We start from the raw sequence: 17741 nt of genomic DNA, 5'->3' as shown, positions 1-17741 counted from the left end.
GGACCTGCAAAGAAAGCTCTCTTCAGGTCCCTGTCAGCTCTGAAACTGAGTCACAGTGTTCACCTCCTTTATCTTGATGATAGTTTTTCCAGTAGGTTCTCATCTCTGGTTAGTTGGCTTACAATAAAAATTCCACCTGTTTGTTCTTATTTTAGAAATACACCATAAGTATGGATTTTGTAAGAGCATTTGAACGGCAGTGTGGATCACAGGCCAGTGTTAGAAGATTAAGAGCACATCCTGCCTATCACAGCTTCAATAATAAGTGGAACTTACCTGTTTATTTTCAAATAAGGTCAGTAATTTATTCCTCCCCCTACCTGCTGAAAAGGAATTTGAATACTGGCAGGCTGTTGCCCCACTTAACAGCCCTTCCTTTGAGATCATTATACTGTTCTTGGAAGCAAAATGTAAAGGGGAAACATGTAAGAAGTGTTTCGATTGCCAAAGTTCTGGCTTGCACGACAAGAAAGAATTTGGTAATTAGGGGGCCGAGAACACCAGCCTTGGATTTAAGGTGGATTCTGGGCCCAGCTCCATCTGCCCCCAACTCCATCCCCTGTCCCCCAACTCCACATACATGCCTTGAATGCCCTTATCCATCACGCAGAGGTAGACAGGAGGGGCTCTGGAGTAGCATACTCTCCCCTTGCCCCTTCTCAGCACACCCCTCTGTCAAACAGTGGACCCAGCCCAATCTGTTGTTGGCTTCCCTGGACAGTTCTTTCCCTTAGAGAGAGTGGGGAGAAGCACAGCCTTAAGTGTACTTTGTATTTTGTTCCATCAATCAGTTTATGAGAATCCTAGTTATTTTTGGCTTTCCTTTATAATCTGACATTTGTTATCTCTGTTCTGGAAAATGATGATGCTTCTAACAGATGTCACGATGATATCATGTATGTAAATAAGTGCTCCTAAAAACTATCAGGGAAATTTAGGATAAAATCCTAGCAGTGTATGTTCCACTAGAAAAATAGATGAGAATAGGCATTTTTATACAGTCTTTGAATGAGGTAAGTTCCTTCACAGAATGACATTAGCTAGAGTGTTTTAGATAGAATGATCCATAAAGAGTCACAGGCTTTTTCTTTAAATCACTGAGTGATTCGTTATGATGCAGTCCTTTTCCCTAGAGTTCTGAGGGAGAATTAGAGAGAGGGAAATATATTAAGGATTAGGTACCTTGATTATAATTGCTTGCCATGATTGAGAATGTATGTAATCATCCTCTGATAATGAAATCACAGTTATCAGAACGTTAGTGAGATGCCCTTTCTCATACCATACTGTGTTTTATGCTTAATTTCCCGAGGTCATATCACCACGTAGCTTGTCTCTGAGTAGGAAATTAAGGATCTGTTCATCTAAGGTATTCGCAGGCTGCACTGGAAGTAGTTTTTAGAAGATAATCAAGATCAAGCCAGGGCAAGAAGCCTTTTGATTCAGGAGCAGAACTAAAAATAGTGAAGCATTATGTCACAGTATAAGACGCAGTGGAGAAGACATGTCTGCATTTTAGTCCACGTTTAGAGTTAGCATGCTTTAGGTGCCCAGTACCATCATGCTATATAGGCCTCTCTGCTGCCTCCAGACTCCTCTTGTTACCCGCCCCCCCAATCCCATGACCCCACGCTTGGCAATCTTGTCCTGTCACCCTGCCTCCTGGGCCTGCCCTCATGGAGCTCCAGGGGCCTGTTTTGGCCAGCCAGGCCCCACAGTGACAGCACAGCCTCGCCTTGGCTGGTTCTCATGGGGCTGGCAACTGGGCCTTAAAGTATGTTGAAAGTCAGCCAGTTCCCTGAGAGATTTTTTACCTTCATCAGAAACATTAAGCATTCCAAGGGATTGGTTAACTTTTGTCTGTAAAGTGTTTTAAAATTTGTGAAATTTTCAAAAATGACGTTTGAGTTACGAAGTGTGGAACTTGTATTCAATGTTTGTTTTTCCATTTAAAAAATAAATTCAGGTAATACTTTGTAGGACAGTTCTGTTGATTTTTACCAGGTATTGAATTGTTTACTCTGAGGGATGACAAAAAGTTCCACAAACATGACTAGGGTCAGAGTTGTATTGTTACCGAAATCACTTCAGGGTCATGTAAAGGAAGCTAAAAGCCAGTGGGGTGGTATGCTTTGACATATTTATAGGGAGAAATATTCATATTGCACCCTTGAGAACAGGTTTATGCTTCTGGTCTGACTGTAGGCCTACATCCCCACTGTCTTAGGAAAAAGGGCAGCACTCCCATCCAGCACCTTCTGGAGCATACTTGTACCCCCACACTGTTCCTGAGACCCTGCTGGGTCTTCATTTCACTCCTCTTTATAGGCATATTGGAAAGTAGCTTCAGGACTCAGTTTCTCATAAGATGAAAACGAATGCAAATGTGTACAAAATGGTGTCAAATTGTGTGTCAGTGGCTACCTAGAAACAGGTGTTAGTCTCTTAAATCCCAAAGGTTAAGGTTTACGTCCTTTAATTAAAATCTTATTAGAATATTATATACTCCCAGAATGTTCACAGTATGTACTGTGTTTGGTACATGCCAAACATAGCATATTTTCTCCTTAATTATGTGGAGTCAACAGCATTGATGTGCTTATTACCCTTTGCCTTCAAGTATGTGTGTGTACAAAGTAGAGATGTGCCCTGCAACATTTCTGATATACCACTGAGCAGAAGGAAATTCTCATTGCCGTATTGATTTTTATAGGAGCACTTTTGGAGGCTTGCAGACCTGTAGCATGCATGGAGGAAGAGGTTTAGAGACCTTCCCCAAACCCAAATTTAAGCATTTAGAGATGTTTTATTTGGGATTTGTCCTTGTTACAAATACCCTGGTGAGAGCAGAATGGCATCACATGTGCATGGGCAAACCATGGCATGGCTTCTCAGGTTCCACCAAACTAACCTCTCACTTTTTGCTGTTTTGCAAGATGACCTGTAACCTATCACTTCAATCCTGGCAGCTAACTGCTCTGCAAAGCTGCATGAGGTGCTGGTGCTGGGCTTCTGGCTGGGGAGGCACAGCTCTGTCAAGTGACCTGGGCAGTTACACTGTCAAGAGTCTTCCCACTTGGTCACACAGGCAAAGGGCTGTGTGAAGGCAGTGAGATACCAGGGATCCTGTCACCTTTGGTTCTGGTACCTTCTCACGTGTGTGTTCTCATTGTCAGCATAAACATACACATAATTTTGTGTCCTGTGTCTTTACTCACCACTAAATTATTTATATTTGTTCTTATTGCTGGGCAGCTTCAAGCCAACTTCTTCTCATACCACATTCTAGGATGAATGTGCCACACGTTTTGTAACCATTTCCTTACTTGGGGCCATGTAGCTTGCTTCCAGGTTTTCCCAGCCATCAACAGTGCCAGGTTAGCTCTCAGGCCTTTTCCCTGTTGGAGCTTACTGTCTGTAGTTTGTATAGGTTTTGGAAAAAGTGGTGGTGTGAGGGGCCCGAGGCTGAGACCTGGGGCTGGTGTGTTCTCCCATCTTCAGAGCACCTCTTCCCCCTTCTCTTCACTGGGCACAGGGTCACCACCCCTCTTGTTGCCATTCTCGGTTAGCCTCCCAGGGTCCCTTCTCACCCCACCTTTCTGCCTCTCCCTTGTTCCCCCTGTGCCTGTCGCCAGCAGCTTGGGGAGGCGAGCCTTCTGTGGGCTTCCTTAGGCAGTTTCTGTCTGTGTAGGCTACAGGAAGCTCTAGGAACCGGGCTAGCTCTAACAGTGTAGGGCGGCCTTGGGCTCCTGGGCTTTGTGCTGTGTTGCACATTTGTGGAAGGCATGGCTGCCGCTCTTTAACGTACTGTTCTTTTCCCCCTTCAGAAAGTTTCCTTAAGCTCCATCTCTGAACCACTTCTAAAAAGCACACATATACTATAAAAATCCAGAATGCTCAATTAGGTAAATTAATCTTGAGTGCATGTCAGAATGTGTTGCTAGCAAAGGAACTAGCTGGTGATAGGAGTGTGCTGGGAAAGATGCGACGGGGGAAGGTATGTAGTTGGGAAATAGATTGCCACATGAGCAGCTCATTTAAGAAATACACACACTTTTCATGTCACAAAGTCCTAAACATGTGCCCACATCAGTTATTAAAACAAGTCTGTGATGGGATGTTGTGATGCCTGGCAGTCCAACACAAGAAACTGACCCACAGAGCAGTGATGCAGATGCTGGGTGGCAGTGCCAGCAGGGTAGGTGCTGGACAGCATGAGGGGCTCAGTAGAAATAGGAAGCATGTGAGCAGCAAGCTGTTATAGTGTTAATGGGCTATTTGCAGTGGCTTTTCTCTAGTTTGCAAAGACACGGAATACAGCCTTCCTGTTCCTTAGTTTGGGGACGTGTCCTTTCCTGGGATTGTGCAAATCGAAATGGATTGGAGATAAATACCATCTTGTGGCTGTGAGGTGATGGCATGAGTCCAGCCAGCTAGGACTTGCCAGGCACAGCTTCTTGATGGAGGCTTACATGGGCAGCTTGTTTAGTTTGAAACATGTGGGGTTAGTTGTGATTCCACTCAGCTGGAAATAATAGAGAAGCCCTATGTAATAGTGGCTGAATCAAGAAAAATGTATTCCTAGTTTAGTTAAAAAAGATGTTTGGGAGAATAGGCATTCTGGGGCTGGTTGGGCATCGTTAAGAGCGTCAGGCTGAGGGACAAGTGGGTGGAGGTGATCCTGGTCCTCAGGAAGGTGGGAGAATGGGCAGGGAAAGGCATTTAGCAGCTGCATAAACCATAATCTGTGCTGTTTCTATTTCAGGTTTAGAGAAATCGCAGGATCCTTAGAAGCAGCACTTACAGATGTACTGGAGGATGCTCCAGGTAACTTCCTGAAAGTGATTCCTCAGAGAGTGAGTGAAGCTCAGCCAGTCACCTAGACCTTCACATTCTGAGGGTACATGCCCCTTGTCCTGTCAGGCAGTAGGCTAGACCTTCAAGGCGTAACTCAACCTCTTTTTTTTTTTTAAAGAGGCTAAAAGAAATCAAATTTTTTTTTTTGTTTATAGAACTTCTTTATAAACATGATAAAATAGGGATCCCTGGGTGGTGCAGTGGTTTGGCACCTGCCTTTGGCCCAGGGCACGATCCTGGAGACCCTGGATCGAATCCCACGTCGGGCTCCCGGTGCATGGAGCCTGCTTCTCCCTCTGCCTATGTCTCCGCCTCTCTCTCTCTCTGTGTGTGTGTGTGACTATCATAAATAAATAAAAATTTTATAAATAAATAAATAAATAAACATGGTAAAATAATGAGATATTATTTCAGCTGTAAAAAAAGAATGAAATCTTGCCATTTCAAGGACATGAATAGAGCTAGAGAGTATTATGCTAAATAAGTCAGAGAAAAACAGATACCATATGATCTCACTCACATATGTAATTTAAGAAATAAAACGAGCAAAGAGAAGAAAAAGACAAACCAAGAAACACTCTTAACTATATAGAGCAAACTGATGGTCACCAGAGGGGAGGTCGGTGGGGGGAGGGGGAAATAGGTGGTGAGGATTAAGAGGACATGTATCATGATGAGCACTGAGTAATGTTCAGAATTGTTGAATTCATTATATTGTACACCTGAAACTAACACAATAGTGTGTTAACTGTGTTAACTACACTGGAATTAAAATTTTTAAAAATGCTTTAAAAACATAGGAAGCAGACCTCATTTTTGTTTCTGAATATAATAACATGTGAAGGGGACCCCCCCCCCCCCCCAGGTGATCAGCTCTCTGTATAGCAAACTGGCTTCTATCTGCTTTCCTCGCAGGCTGAGGTAAAGGATCAGTATGGCCCTTCCCAATATAAATAATAGTGAAAGGGAATAGAAGGGAAGGGAGAAGAAATGGGTAGGAAATATCAGAAAGAGAGACAGAACATAAAGACTCCTAACTCTGGGAAACCAACTAGGGGTGGTGGAAGGGGAGGAGGGCGGGGGGTGGGGGTGAATGGGTGACGGGCACTGAGGGGGGCACTTGACGGGATGAGCACTGGGTGTTATTCTGTATGTTGGCAAATTGAACACCAATAAAAAATAAATTTATTATTAAAAAAATTAAAAAAAAAAAAAAGGATGGCCCTTCCCTCCTGGGGGATGATTCACAACTGGGGTTCCTGCCCCAGGCCTCCAGGGTCCTCAGCCCCCATCCTGGGATATTGGGCAGGTGACAGTGGTTTGGGTGGGTTCCAGACATGCTTGCTTTCCTTAATAGCCTCATTAATCTAATGTCCGGTGGCCTCTTACATGCTCTATGTCTATTTCTGTAGCTACATAGGTCTCTAGGCTGCTCTGTTGAAACTTCGGTTCGTTTCTGTGTGGCTAAGTCAGCCTGGACTGCACTGTCTTAGCCTCAAAGTTTGTTCCCATGTGTCTTTGCGAAACATGGTCATATATAATTGACTTCCTGTACATAAATAGTGTGTTCAGGTAGAGGAACACAAGAATAGACAAACAAAATAGGACACATTCAAAACTAAAGTCGAAACCTTTGCAGGTGACTGTCACTCCTTTTTTTTTTTTTTTTTTTTTTTTAGTGACTGTCACTCCTGATTGTGTTTATTGATTTGGTATAAAATACCCATTAACAAATTATTTTGAATGCTGTGTATGTTTAATATTTCTCAAACACCTGGGAAGGGGAATTGTATAAAATTAGAAAACGCATTGTCATGAAAGATATGATAGCATGGATTATGGCCACTTCTTCAGTCCGGAATTACACATTGAAAATATTAGAATTAAGCCTTGAATTGCCTGTGATTCTTTACATGCCTCTTTTCCTCTCTAGCCGGCAGTTCGTTTTGCCTTTTGGCTTCTCACCGGACATGGAGCAGCCTGCAGAAGTGTTGGTCAGATGAGATGTTCTTGCCAGCGCTGGCGCATCGTCTCTGGAGGCTCACGCTGCAGATTTTGGCTCGGTACTCCATGTTTGTCAGTGAGGTGAGGGCTGGTCCAGCAGCTCTTATGCATTCAACGCTGTTGGGAATTCCAGACACCTTAACACTAGGTGTGCTAAGATTTTACAAGGCCGTGTTGTCACGAGAGGTTGATCTGGAGGACAAGAGTGGGCTCCTTTCTCAAGTTTGCAGCCATGTTTGTTTCCTTTTTTGTCTCAGCACCATTGCCTTTTATGGGTGTTAATTATCACATAGTCAGTGCTTCCTTTTATGGGAAGGTGCTGCACTGACAAGCTCTTGTTCCCTTCTCAAGGCCAGAATTTTTGAGGTGCCTCCATATTAAAACAAAGATGCTCATTTTAATGAAAGTGAGTAGGAATAAAAAATACATTTTAATTGTATTTGGAAGTTTTAAAAAATCATGTGATCATGGAGATTAAAAGATAGGAAAATTAATTAACCTTCTCTTCATTTCAAAACAGCCTACTTTTCTCTTTGTCAAGTAGTTGATTGTATTAGATTTGCACACACCTGTAAAGATAAGGTATTGTCCATAAAGTGTTCCTACAGGCCAGCACTGAGCACGCAAGCAGGCCCTGCACCTGTGTCTTGGCCTCAGAGAGGCCCTGCCTCCTGGACTGTCTCCAGTGAGACAGATAAGCAGCCTGTTAAGTGTATGTGAGGAGTATGAAGATAGGCGTGTGTTAGCTCTCAGGAAGGACAACATGAAGAAGCCTCATCTTTGGGAGGGAATGCCATCTCAGCTGGAGTAGGCGACAAGCACGTCGTCATCCTGCTGCATGTTCTAATGGAAGGAGCACAGGCTTCAGTCAGAATCAAACCCAGGTTCTGCCACTTTTATATTTTGTGATGTTGGGACAATTAGCTCTAGGAGTCCCAAATTCTTCATCTGTAAAATGGGAAAGCAGCTTCTCTGTGTGGTTGTGAGGAGTAAAGAGATACTTGTTGACCAACAAATTGTTGACAGAAGTGCCTGGCAGATCCTGGAAGCTCTGTGGAAGCTAGTTTTCTTTTTCTCTTTTGCCTTCCTCTGCTCAAAAGGGTCTTAGCAGACAACCCATCCTTCAAGCTGTTTCTGAAGAGCACTGTGTAGTCAGTTCCAGGGACACAACGGGCCTTGGTGCAGTTCTTCAGTTAGGCCCAAGTTGGCCGCTTCATGTGTTCTTAATAAGTTACTTTGCTTCGAATATTTGTTATTTCATTTTTTTCTTGATGCCAGAGTATCTCTCTCTGGTTTTTCCCTTGTAACAATACATGATGTGAGTCACTTTTGTTTGTAGTATTTGAAGCATAATGAGGTTTGATATTCCAGAAATTAATTTTCGTTCCATTTAGGGACCTATTTTATTTTTACCTGTTATGTTTTTTATCAGAAATTAGACACAGGTTTAAGGATAAGCATACTTGAGGTTGTATGTAGTTTGACCTTGTTTCTCCTTGTTGTGCTTTCACTGGTGAACTTGTACTGAGTACTTTGTAGATAGCTGTCACTTTAGGTGAGTTGTTGACCCACAAAAATAAAAGCTCAGAGATGTTGCTAGTGGAAAAATAATCATTGAAATGGTTTTTCAGCTTTTACTCAGGCCCATCTCTAATGAAAGTACCAAGGATATTAAAAAGCCTTTGGTAACTGGTAGCAAAGACCCTTCCGTTACCCAAGGAAATGGTGAAGACCAAGGAAGTGGCCCTTCGGAAACAAAGCCTGTGGTCTCCATTTCCAGTACGCAACTTGTGTATGTGGTAGCAGACCTGGACAAGCTTCAGGAGCAGGTAGGCCCATGTCCTGGCAGAATTCCAGCTGCTAGCTTCAGTGCTCCCACAGGAGGCCGTATGTGCAAAGACCTGACACCATTTGGCTTCACGGGGCTTAGCATCATGGGACCCAGGGGTACCTGGGGAGACATGTTCATCTGTCCTTCAAAGTGTCTCTCCCACAGGTGGGCTCTCTGCCTCCTTGCTTATCAGTCTAGTCTCGTCCTGTGTGACCCTGGGGCCTCTGCTTCCTTTTCAGTGGCGCTGTCATTAGCTCTGGGGGAGCCACGCACCATCTGTCCATTAGCTCCACTTTCTCTGTGCAGGCATGATTGCTAATGGGCTGGAGTTTAATTGCTTCTCCCGCACTTGACCACTTATTTCCTGGTAACATTTCATCTTCAGCTGTACTTTGAAAGTGCTGAACTGTTAAAATTTCCCCCTCTGTTTTCCCTAGATAGGGGTCCATATTGAGGGCCTTTATCATTAATGAAGAGGGCTTTGTGGATTAAATTTGTGTTTGAGTGCCCTGATACATAACTCTCCTTTCCTCCGGTTTAAATATATTGTGGCACTTGAACAAATAATATATTTTGAGCAAAATCTGATCTTCCTTGTAAGCTGTTTTTGGTACTGGGGTGACCCACAGAATAGAAAATGCTTCTGCTAATTCCCTGGGTCTGCTTATAGCTGTGGACTGCTTTTCCTGTGTTGTTGGATTCTGTGATCATGAAAGTGTAAAGAGTTTTATTTTCTTCTGATGAAAATGACAGAAAGTCCTGAGTCTAGTTTCAGCATTCATTAACAATATTTTAGAGTTTATAGATGCAAATAGAATTGCCTCTTCCTTTGATTTATAAGAAGTAACTGAATATATAAAGTGCATATTTATTTCAGCTTCCAGAACTCTTGGAAACAATCAAGCCAAAACTTGAAATGATTGGCTTTAAGAATTTTTCTTCTATCTCAGGTAAAAATGAATGTTTAGACTCAGCAAATCTTTGATTAAGAAATAATTTAAAATAAAACTTCAGAGACTGTAGGATGTATATGCCATTTTCTTCTCTAGTTGTAAATTCTTGGTTGTATCTGTATTCTGTTCTGTGATTTTAACTTCTCTAAATGAGATATTTTGTTTAATTCTCATGATTTGATTTGACTTACTGTCGTACACTCTCTAACTACTATGACGCTGTCTAAAATAAGATTCACATCTAGGCCTGAGTAAGTGGTTAAATTGAATCTATATGTCTCAACAGCAGCCCTGGAGGACTCTCAGACGTCTCTGTCTGCCTGTGTTCCTGCCTTAAGTAACAGGATCATCCAAGACTTAAGTGAGTCTTGTTTCAGTTACCTGAAAAGTGCCCTGGAGGTTCCCAGGCTTTACCGAAGGACCAATAAGGTCAGCACCACTCCCTGAAAATAATTTTGAAGTGGGGAAATACATAGTAGGAGAGCCACCAAGGGGGTAGTGGCAGATCAAGATACAGAGATGGGTGCCCAGGGGCAGCACTGCCCAGAGGCAGACCTGCTCAGCCTCATCCAGAGAATATTTGAGAAGGGGACACCCCCCCCCCGGGTAGATGGTCAGCTGCTTTCGGAATTGGACTCAGACAGTACTGACTTGTTTGGATTCCTTTGGCCTTAGGGAAAGAGAGTAATTTCAGAAGAAAGCATTTTAATAAAATATTTTTAATTCCTTTATACCCTCTTGGTTTTTGTAGCTTATATTTGAAAAAAAATGGAATTTACCTTGTTCCCTTCATAGTGCCCTAGCACGTACCTACCTTCTCCTGTTCTTTAACTTGATAAGATTTGAAAAGCTACATTAAGAGTATGAAAAGCATTTATAAGACTTCAAAAAAGTGTGCATGCACACTGATGTTCAAGGTCGAATTCTCCTGTTGTCACATCTTATAGAATGGTGATTTGGGGACTTCATTTTGACCAGTGGTTTAGTTTCCTCTCCTGAGCTCTCAGTTTCAGGCATCTCTATGCTCATTTCCTTCTTGCCACATGTCATTTAATTTTCCATCGAATTTTCTTTTTTTCCTCAATTGTAGTGTTGGATGTTAGGCACTTTACTACTAAAATTATTTCCAAGAACTGTGAAAATTCCCAGGACATTGTGCTTTTCTGGAGTCTCTCTGGAGTTCCTGTGTACGTCCCTGTTTTAGGGCAGCCTCAACGTTGGCATCTTCCCTGTTTATGTTACTCTGCCTGTCTGACTCGGTGTCCTGGAGGCACTTGAGGGCTGAACTGAGCTTCAGCAAGTCTCCTTTGTGGCTACTCCTTTTTTCCTTTTAAAATCTGCGTGTGCAATAGGCTTACCACTTCCAGCAAGAGTACTTTGTCACCCGATTTTTCCTTTCTGATCTGACCTGAAACTCCCATGTCAAAGTGGGAGAGAGAGACCTACTTTATATTCCCAAATTCGTTAATATTCTTTTACTAAGCCACCAGCTTTTCCTGTCTGTTGTATATGATGTTAATATATTTACCAGGTGCTTGGGGGTCAGATACTCTCATTTGTTCTATAAAGTGAATGCCAGTGTCCTTGTTTGCAGACAAAGAAACTTAAACTAAGAAAAGTCCAATTACTTGCCCTAGATCCTTGCTGGTCGGTCAGTCCACCTGGTGGGAGCTCGTTGGAAATGCACCAAGTCAAGCACAACCCTCCTCCTCTGTGTACACACTTAGGTGCTTGTTCCCTCTTTCTCTCTCTTCCTCTTTCTGGCTCTGCTCTAAATATGATTTCCCCTCGCTTTACTCTTCTTGGCCCCCTCCTGTTCTCCAGGTATTTTTCTATAGACATTAGTGTTATTCTGGGGAGGGAATGACGTTTGTACATGTCTCAAAACTGATACATCACTAGCATCTCTTTGAAGTTTTGAGTAACTTATTCTCCTTTTTTTTTTTTCTTTATGTTTTTTTAACCTCTACCATCATTATTCCAGGAGGTGCCAACAACAGCCTCCTCTTATGTGGACAGTGCTCTGAAGCCATTTTACCAACTTCAGAGTGGGCACAAGGATAAGCTCAAACAGGCAATAATTCAGCAGTGGCTAGAAGGCGCACTTTCTGAGAGCACTCATAAGTGAGTACCTTAGAAGTAGGCTATTCCAGACTTTCTTAGAAGATCCCTGAGTCAGAGACCACTGAGGCCACCAGGGGATTGCATGTTGACGGGGTGGTGAGCACATCAAGTCAGTGTGTCACTGGGTGAGTCAGGTACAGGTGCTTAATACTTCTGTCTGTGTTGATGGCTGAGCTGTGCTCGCTTCACTCCTCCTGCACCCAGAGCGCTTTGGGCCACCTGCCTCCACCTAAACCGCCTCCCAGCTTCCCTGGGTCTCACACAGGTCCTGCACTACCCTGGGCAGGCCTGGGTTTTGCTGTCCATTATACACTTCATGCAGGCCTCTTACTTCAAGTCCAGGCATCGTTTTTCCTTGAGGATTCTTTCTCTCCTCAGCTGTGTCAGTCGAAAATGGGTCTGATCACTCCAGATAATGAAAGACTCCTACTGGTGAGGCCACTGCAGTCTAGGAAAAGAAAACATATTTTCTGAAGTATCATTACAATGGATAAATGTTCAGTGCCTAAAACCCTGCAACCCTTGAAAACATAAGGAGGTCTTCAGCATCTCCGTGTTTGAATGTCTCCTTATTTCTCATTTAATCAACTCTTCTCCAAATGCCAGCATTGAGTTATGTCCGAGTATATTATTCAGTTTTATTATTGAATTTTGTATAATTATTTTGCAATAATATTTGATTTATTTCAATTGTTTCTGAATTAAGTGACATTTGTGGGTTAATTTAGAACAGAACCATGAGTTACAGTGTTGTTTTTGTAGGCAAATATATTCCAAGTGCCAAGTAACCAGCTTGTAAACTAAGTTTTGAAATGCAACTCATTTATAATTTGCAAATTTTATTAAGATTATTGTGAAGGAAATTAGTTTTATTTAAAATTTTGAAATGCTTCCATTCCTTAAAAGATGAGCCATTCCTAGGACTGATTCTAAATGAATCTGTTGCTTGCACTTGGGGAATGAGCTCCAGCTGCTCACCCTTCAAGTAGGAAAGACAGTTTGGCCCACGATTTCCTCTTAGTGTTTGGGAGTAAAATTGTACAGAGAGTCCATATACATATTTCTTCAGTTCTGAGGGAATGCAGTGGTAGAGAGTCAAGACTCTGGGTTTTTTTCAGTCCTAAGAAACATTGATAAATGTACCATGGCTGATTTTTTAAGTGGAAATGAATTTTGTCTTAAAAATCTCTTGCTTTGGTCCACAAAGCCAGTTCATCTGTTTGGGGATGCACACAGACTCCTCCGTCTTACCAGTGGGTGTGTCTTATGCTCCAGGTACTACGAAACTGTGTCAGACGTTCTGAGCTCGGTGAGGAAGATGGAGGAGAGCCTGAAAAGGCTGAAACAAGCCAGAAAAAGCACTCCCACCAATCCCGTCGGTCCTAGTGGTGGTGGCATGAGTGATGATGACAAAATCAGGCTGCAGTTGGCCTTAGATGTGGAGTACTTGGGAGAGCAGGTAAGCCCCGAGCCATCATCAGCCCCGTGTGTCTGACGCAAGTTCTACGGGCCCAGCCATCTCCTGGTGGCTGTTCTGAGCCCACACGTGCTGCCGAGCAGGGTGGGGGGCATCCACTCCCAGAGCTGGAAGAAGGGTCAGGGCCCCAGACTTGAAAGAGATATGGGTGTGTACCCAACACTGTAAATTGACAGTTGAGGTCTGATGAACTGGTCTTTGGTGCAGCTGACATCTGCTTGGCTCACGGGCCCTCATGTTCACAAAGCCCGCTGTAGTATGGGCTCACAGAAGATGGTGTCCTTTTTGTCCACTGACCGGAAAGTGTCTGAGACCTAATCAGGCGGTTAGAATAACTAGAAATGCATTAGCTCGTGGGTTTCTCACTGCAGCCCTTAAGGAATTGTCTGAGCCTGACTTCTTTGTTTCCCTGGCTGGGTTTTCTCAGGTTTTAGAGTCATGGCAGGTAGATGAACGTTCCTGAATATAGTGCTACTTAGGAGGCAAGTATAGGTTCTGGACAGGGCCTCTGCTCATACAGAGGTGACTTGCTTAAGGACTGTGAAACTTGTTGCTCTTGATAAGCTGGCTTTCTAAGCTGTTCACATTCGCTGTATGGCATGGGTCCTCCAGGAAATTTCCTTTGCTAGAGGAAAAGAAGTGAGATCCTAAAAGCTCCCTCAGGAGATGCTTGGTTTTCTAGCTCACTGAGGACTTGCATATCAGGGTCGTCACTGGAGATCCACATTTGCTGCTTTGAGGTGAATTTACAGATACATCCCGGCAGGAATCCATTGCTCCATTTCTTTATTTCACAAGGGAAACTTACAGTCTTTTTTACAAACAAGACAGCTTGCTACAGCAAAATGAGAAACAAAGAAACCAGACACAGGCGGGGTGGGTGGAAGCAGGGGGATGAAAAGAAATGGTACCCTGTGGTCCTGGTCCCCAGATGAGCGTCAACATGCCCACAGATGTGAAGTACTTGGTGTAGATTTTCCCAGATTTTCCTGTGAGTGTGTGGGGTTTGTTGCCGTTGTTAACAACAGTGGGAACATGGGATGCCACAACTCGGTTGCCTCAGTAATTCACTCTGGTTCTCTGCCACAACGTCCGCAATTCATCAGATTCTGAGAAAAGGTTGTTGATGGCATGTGAAGAAAGTAAAAGCGCAGGCCATTGCTTTTTGGAAAAACTCTCTGCTTAACAAATAGTTTACTTTATTATTCTTTTTGTGTGAATTTTCTTTTCCAGTTCACAAAAGAGGCTCTTACCCTGGGTAAGCCTGATTTGATGGACTTAGATAAATGAACATGCTGGCTTCATAGAATGCTAACTTTAACCCAAAAAAGTGAAGCTTTATAATGAGTAAATCCTTTGCTGTGAAGGGAAAAAATACTCTGCCATTCTTTGGGGAGCTGCCTTTTTCTGATTTCTTGGAGGGTGGGGGTGGTAGTTATTCTTGTGTTCTTCATAAGGGCCTTTTGTTCGTATTCAGCTGAGACCACAGTGCTTTTATTCACTTTCGTGGCCTTTGCAGATACAAAAGATGGGCCTGGCAACAAAGGACATAAAGAGCTTCCCGGCCCTGGCAGAGCTGGTTGCCGCCGCCAAGGACCAGGCAACTGCAGAATAGCCGTGAGCATCTTGGAAGAGCCCACAGGGAGAGGAAAGCTGGACGGCAAGCCTGAAGGGAAGAAGGTGGCTCCGTCCTCTTTCCAAGCCTCTGAGGCCAAGAAGTGCTTCCACATGTCTCCAGCAACATGCCAATGCGGCTTCTCTCCGCACACCTGGGTCTCCTTTCACCCAGAACAGAACACAGAAGCCTTTTTCCGTTGTATGGAAGATAGTTTTTAAGACACTTAACTTTCTACTATAGTTTACAGAGCAAATTATTTTATTTTTATTGTAAATCTTAGCGTGGAAGAGCCGATTTCTTAAAATACGATTAGAGGAAATAAGATGTCTGACTATGGAAAGTTGGCCCACTGACCCTGCCATGGGAAGCACCTGCCTGCAGGGGTGACCGCAACAGGTGGCTCGCTCCCCTCAGCCCCTCCTCTGCTGGGCCCTGCTGTGTGAGGTGACACTCTAAAAGGCAGGAAGCAATGCTGCTCCTCCGTTCTCCCACTGGGTGTTCAGTGAGAGTGCTTCCCATCACATCATCATTCCTGGCAGCGGCTGGAACCAGTAGGGAAGATGTATTTCCTGAATAAAAAAAGTGTCTGCCAAAAGTGTGTGCAATTTTTATTTGTGGATCCAGTGCAAGTTAAATGGTGCTCCTCCCAGGTGCCCTGTGAGGTGTGTCTCCTTGAGGGCACCTGCCTCCCACACCGCTTGTGGTGGGGCCTGCCTGGGAAAACCTCCTGCAGGTGTGGGAGGTGACAAGGCCACAGACCCATGCGTGTCAGGAGGTAACAGCTGCAGGAATTTTGGGAAGAGGTAGGAGCACGAGGTGGGCTGCTGCTGACCGACCCCACAGAGGCAGGCGCGCTTCCTCTGCTTGTGTTTCGTTACAGCTCAGCGTCTCCTCTGTTCAAAGATCAGCTCTGGAGAGAGAAAGGAATGGGATAAGCAATAGGCAATTAAGAAAGAAGATCTGGGAGCTAGCAGCAATTTTTTTTTTTTTTTTTTTTTTAGTGCAGTGATGAAGCAGAGCTGCAGAAATAGGGAGCACAGGAGGAACCCCAGTAGAAGCGACAAGAGCAGCAGCAGGAGCTCCCGGCCACATGTCTTCCAGCCCATGGGCAGTGTGGCTTCCCCTCTGTTCAGGGCCTGTGCCTGCACCCTGTGGAGAGCGCGCGTGCCTGGCCTCAGCAGGGAGCGCCCTGCCCCGACTGGATTGGCCTCTAAGCAGACCATGTTGGCAGCCTGGTCAGACCCAGCCCTGTGGGTGAGAGAGCAGAAAGGACTCAACATCAGGGTCGGAACTCACCTGGCTGCGGGAGCCGGCTCAGCCGTCTTGTCTTTGTGGGCGTTGCCTCTGCATGGTGCTGGGCCTTGAGGCAGCAAGGAGCGGTCGGGAAGGAAAGCCAGGCGTGAAGTGAGAGAGCAAGGCCAACCTGGAACCAGTGGAGATAAACTGGCACCCACCTTTGTTTCTTGCTTCCTCTAGACGCCAAGTTCAGGACAGGGGGGGCCTGTGGAAGTTGTGCTTCCTTGAAGCTGCTCGCACCCAAGGGAGCCAAAGAGGTACAGCAGGTGAGCCTGCAGCTCAGCGGAATCTGTGAGCTGCCACGGTGGCCTCCCCTACACTAGCCTCCGAGTGTCAACAGGCCCTTGTGGGCAGCGCTGACCTCCCACCGTGCCCAGTGGGGTGTTGCGGGAGCAGAGACCCAGCCCTACCAGGCTGACGGTCTGCTGGATAGCCACGTGGCTGAGCACCTCCCTCCAGCCTGGTCCCGGACTGCTTTGCCTTTCTCCTTTGTCCCCACATGTGGTTGGCAGGGATACAGTGTATTAGTCCTTCCAACTCCACATTATCCCCATTATGCAGATGAGGAAATAGAAATTAAAAAGTTAGATAACTAACAAGCCAAATTTAAACCCAGGCAAGATTGTTCCAAGTCCAGTTTGCTTGCCAACAGGTAGTTCTTCCTCCGTAGTAAGAACATCGGTACAGGGAGGCTGATAGTCCAGGGTCGGGGCCCCAGGCTTGGCCTGGGCTCAGTAACACTGTGTTCTGGGCTTGTTTCCGCAAAGCTACACACGTGGGGCCCTGATCCCTATTTCTAGACTGAAGAAACAATCTTTAATAAAAAACAAAAGGTTCTACAACACTTCTGGCTTCCCCAGACCATCTCCTTCATTTAGTGTGTGTTTTGTTAGCTTTGCCTTGAAGAATCATAATTGAACAAAGTTAGAGATGAAGCAATACATTTTTATAGTAAAACTATAATGATTTTTTTACTTTAGAATATAAGAATCAAAAGGCATCTCAGCCCAAGAGTAATGTGGCGCCAGGAGGCAGTGTGCGAGTGGGTGCTCCACGCAGTCACTTGGGGACCCAGGCTGCCTGCAAGCTGCCACCTCCATCCTACGACTTCCGCGTTCAGAGGGTGCCTTCCTATGTGGGTTCCCTATGGCTGTTGTAACACGTTACCACAAATGTGGTGGCTCAAAACGACAGAATTCTGTTTGCTCAGAATTCTGAGGTAGATGTCCAAATGAGCGTGTCGATGGGGCCATGCGTCCTCTGAGGGCTCTTTGCCACCTCACATGTTTCCAGATGTCCCTTGGCTCACAGCACCAGTCCATCTCTGCCTCCACCTTCATGTGGCCCTCTGTCTTCTGTGTCTGCTCTCTAGTCTTTTACAAGAACACTGTCATTGGATTTAGGACCTGCTCAATCCCGGAGGGTCTCATCATGAGATCCCTAACTTTGTTGTGTTTGCAAAGGTCTTTTAGCCAAGTAAGGTCTCCATGCACAGGTTCTGGGGGGTTCGGATGTGGGCATATCATTTTGGAGGCCACCATTCAGTCCTTGCCCTCTGCTGCAGCCAAAGGAAAAGCACAT

At 44.7% G+C, this 17741-nt stretch overlaps 1 protein-coding gene across 2 annotated transcripts in view; it reads left to right on the top strand.

Moving 5' to 3' along the window:
• Positions 1 to 15459, top strand: part of COG2 (component of oligomeric golgi complex 2) — a 51349-nt gene extending 35890 nt beyond the window's left edge. The window contains exons 10-18 of one of the 2 annotated variants that reach the window (XM_072823109.1): positions 156 to 295; positions 4766 to 4827; positions 6791 to 6942; positions 8493 to 8690; positions 9570 to 9642; positions 9935 to 10074; positions 11630 to 11769; positions 13045 to 13228; positions 14766 to 15459. In XM_072823109.1, the coding sequence (XP_072679210.1) occupies positions 156 to 295; positions 4766 to 4827; positions 6791 to 6942; positions 8493 to 8690; positions 9570 to 9642; positions 9935 to 10074; positions 11630 to 11769; positions 13045 to 13228; positions 14766 to 14861 (1185 nt within the window). In that variant the 3' untranslated portion in view covers positions 14862 to 15459. Of the gene's footprint in view, positions 1 to 155; positions 296 to 4765; positions 4828 to 6790; positions 6943 to 8492; positions 8691 to 9569; positions 9643 to 9931; positions 10075 to 11629; positions 11770 to 13044; positions 13229 to 14765 lie in introns of both variants that reach the window. The other variant, XM_072823108.1, reaches the window with a different exon arrangement.
• The last annotated feature ends 2282 nt before the right edge of the window (positions 15460 to 17741 follow it).

This window comes from Canis lupus, chromosome 4 (genome assembly GCF_048164855.1).
Source record: "Canis lupus baileyi chromosome 4, mCanLup2.hap1, whole genome shotgun sequence".
In the NCBI taxonomy this organism is placed as follows: Eukaryota; Metazoa; Chordata; class Mammalia; order Carnivora; family Canidae; genus Canis; species Canis lupus.
Note: the sequence above shows the minus strand (reverse complement) of the source record. Positions and strands in the feature narration are given on the sequence as shown.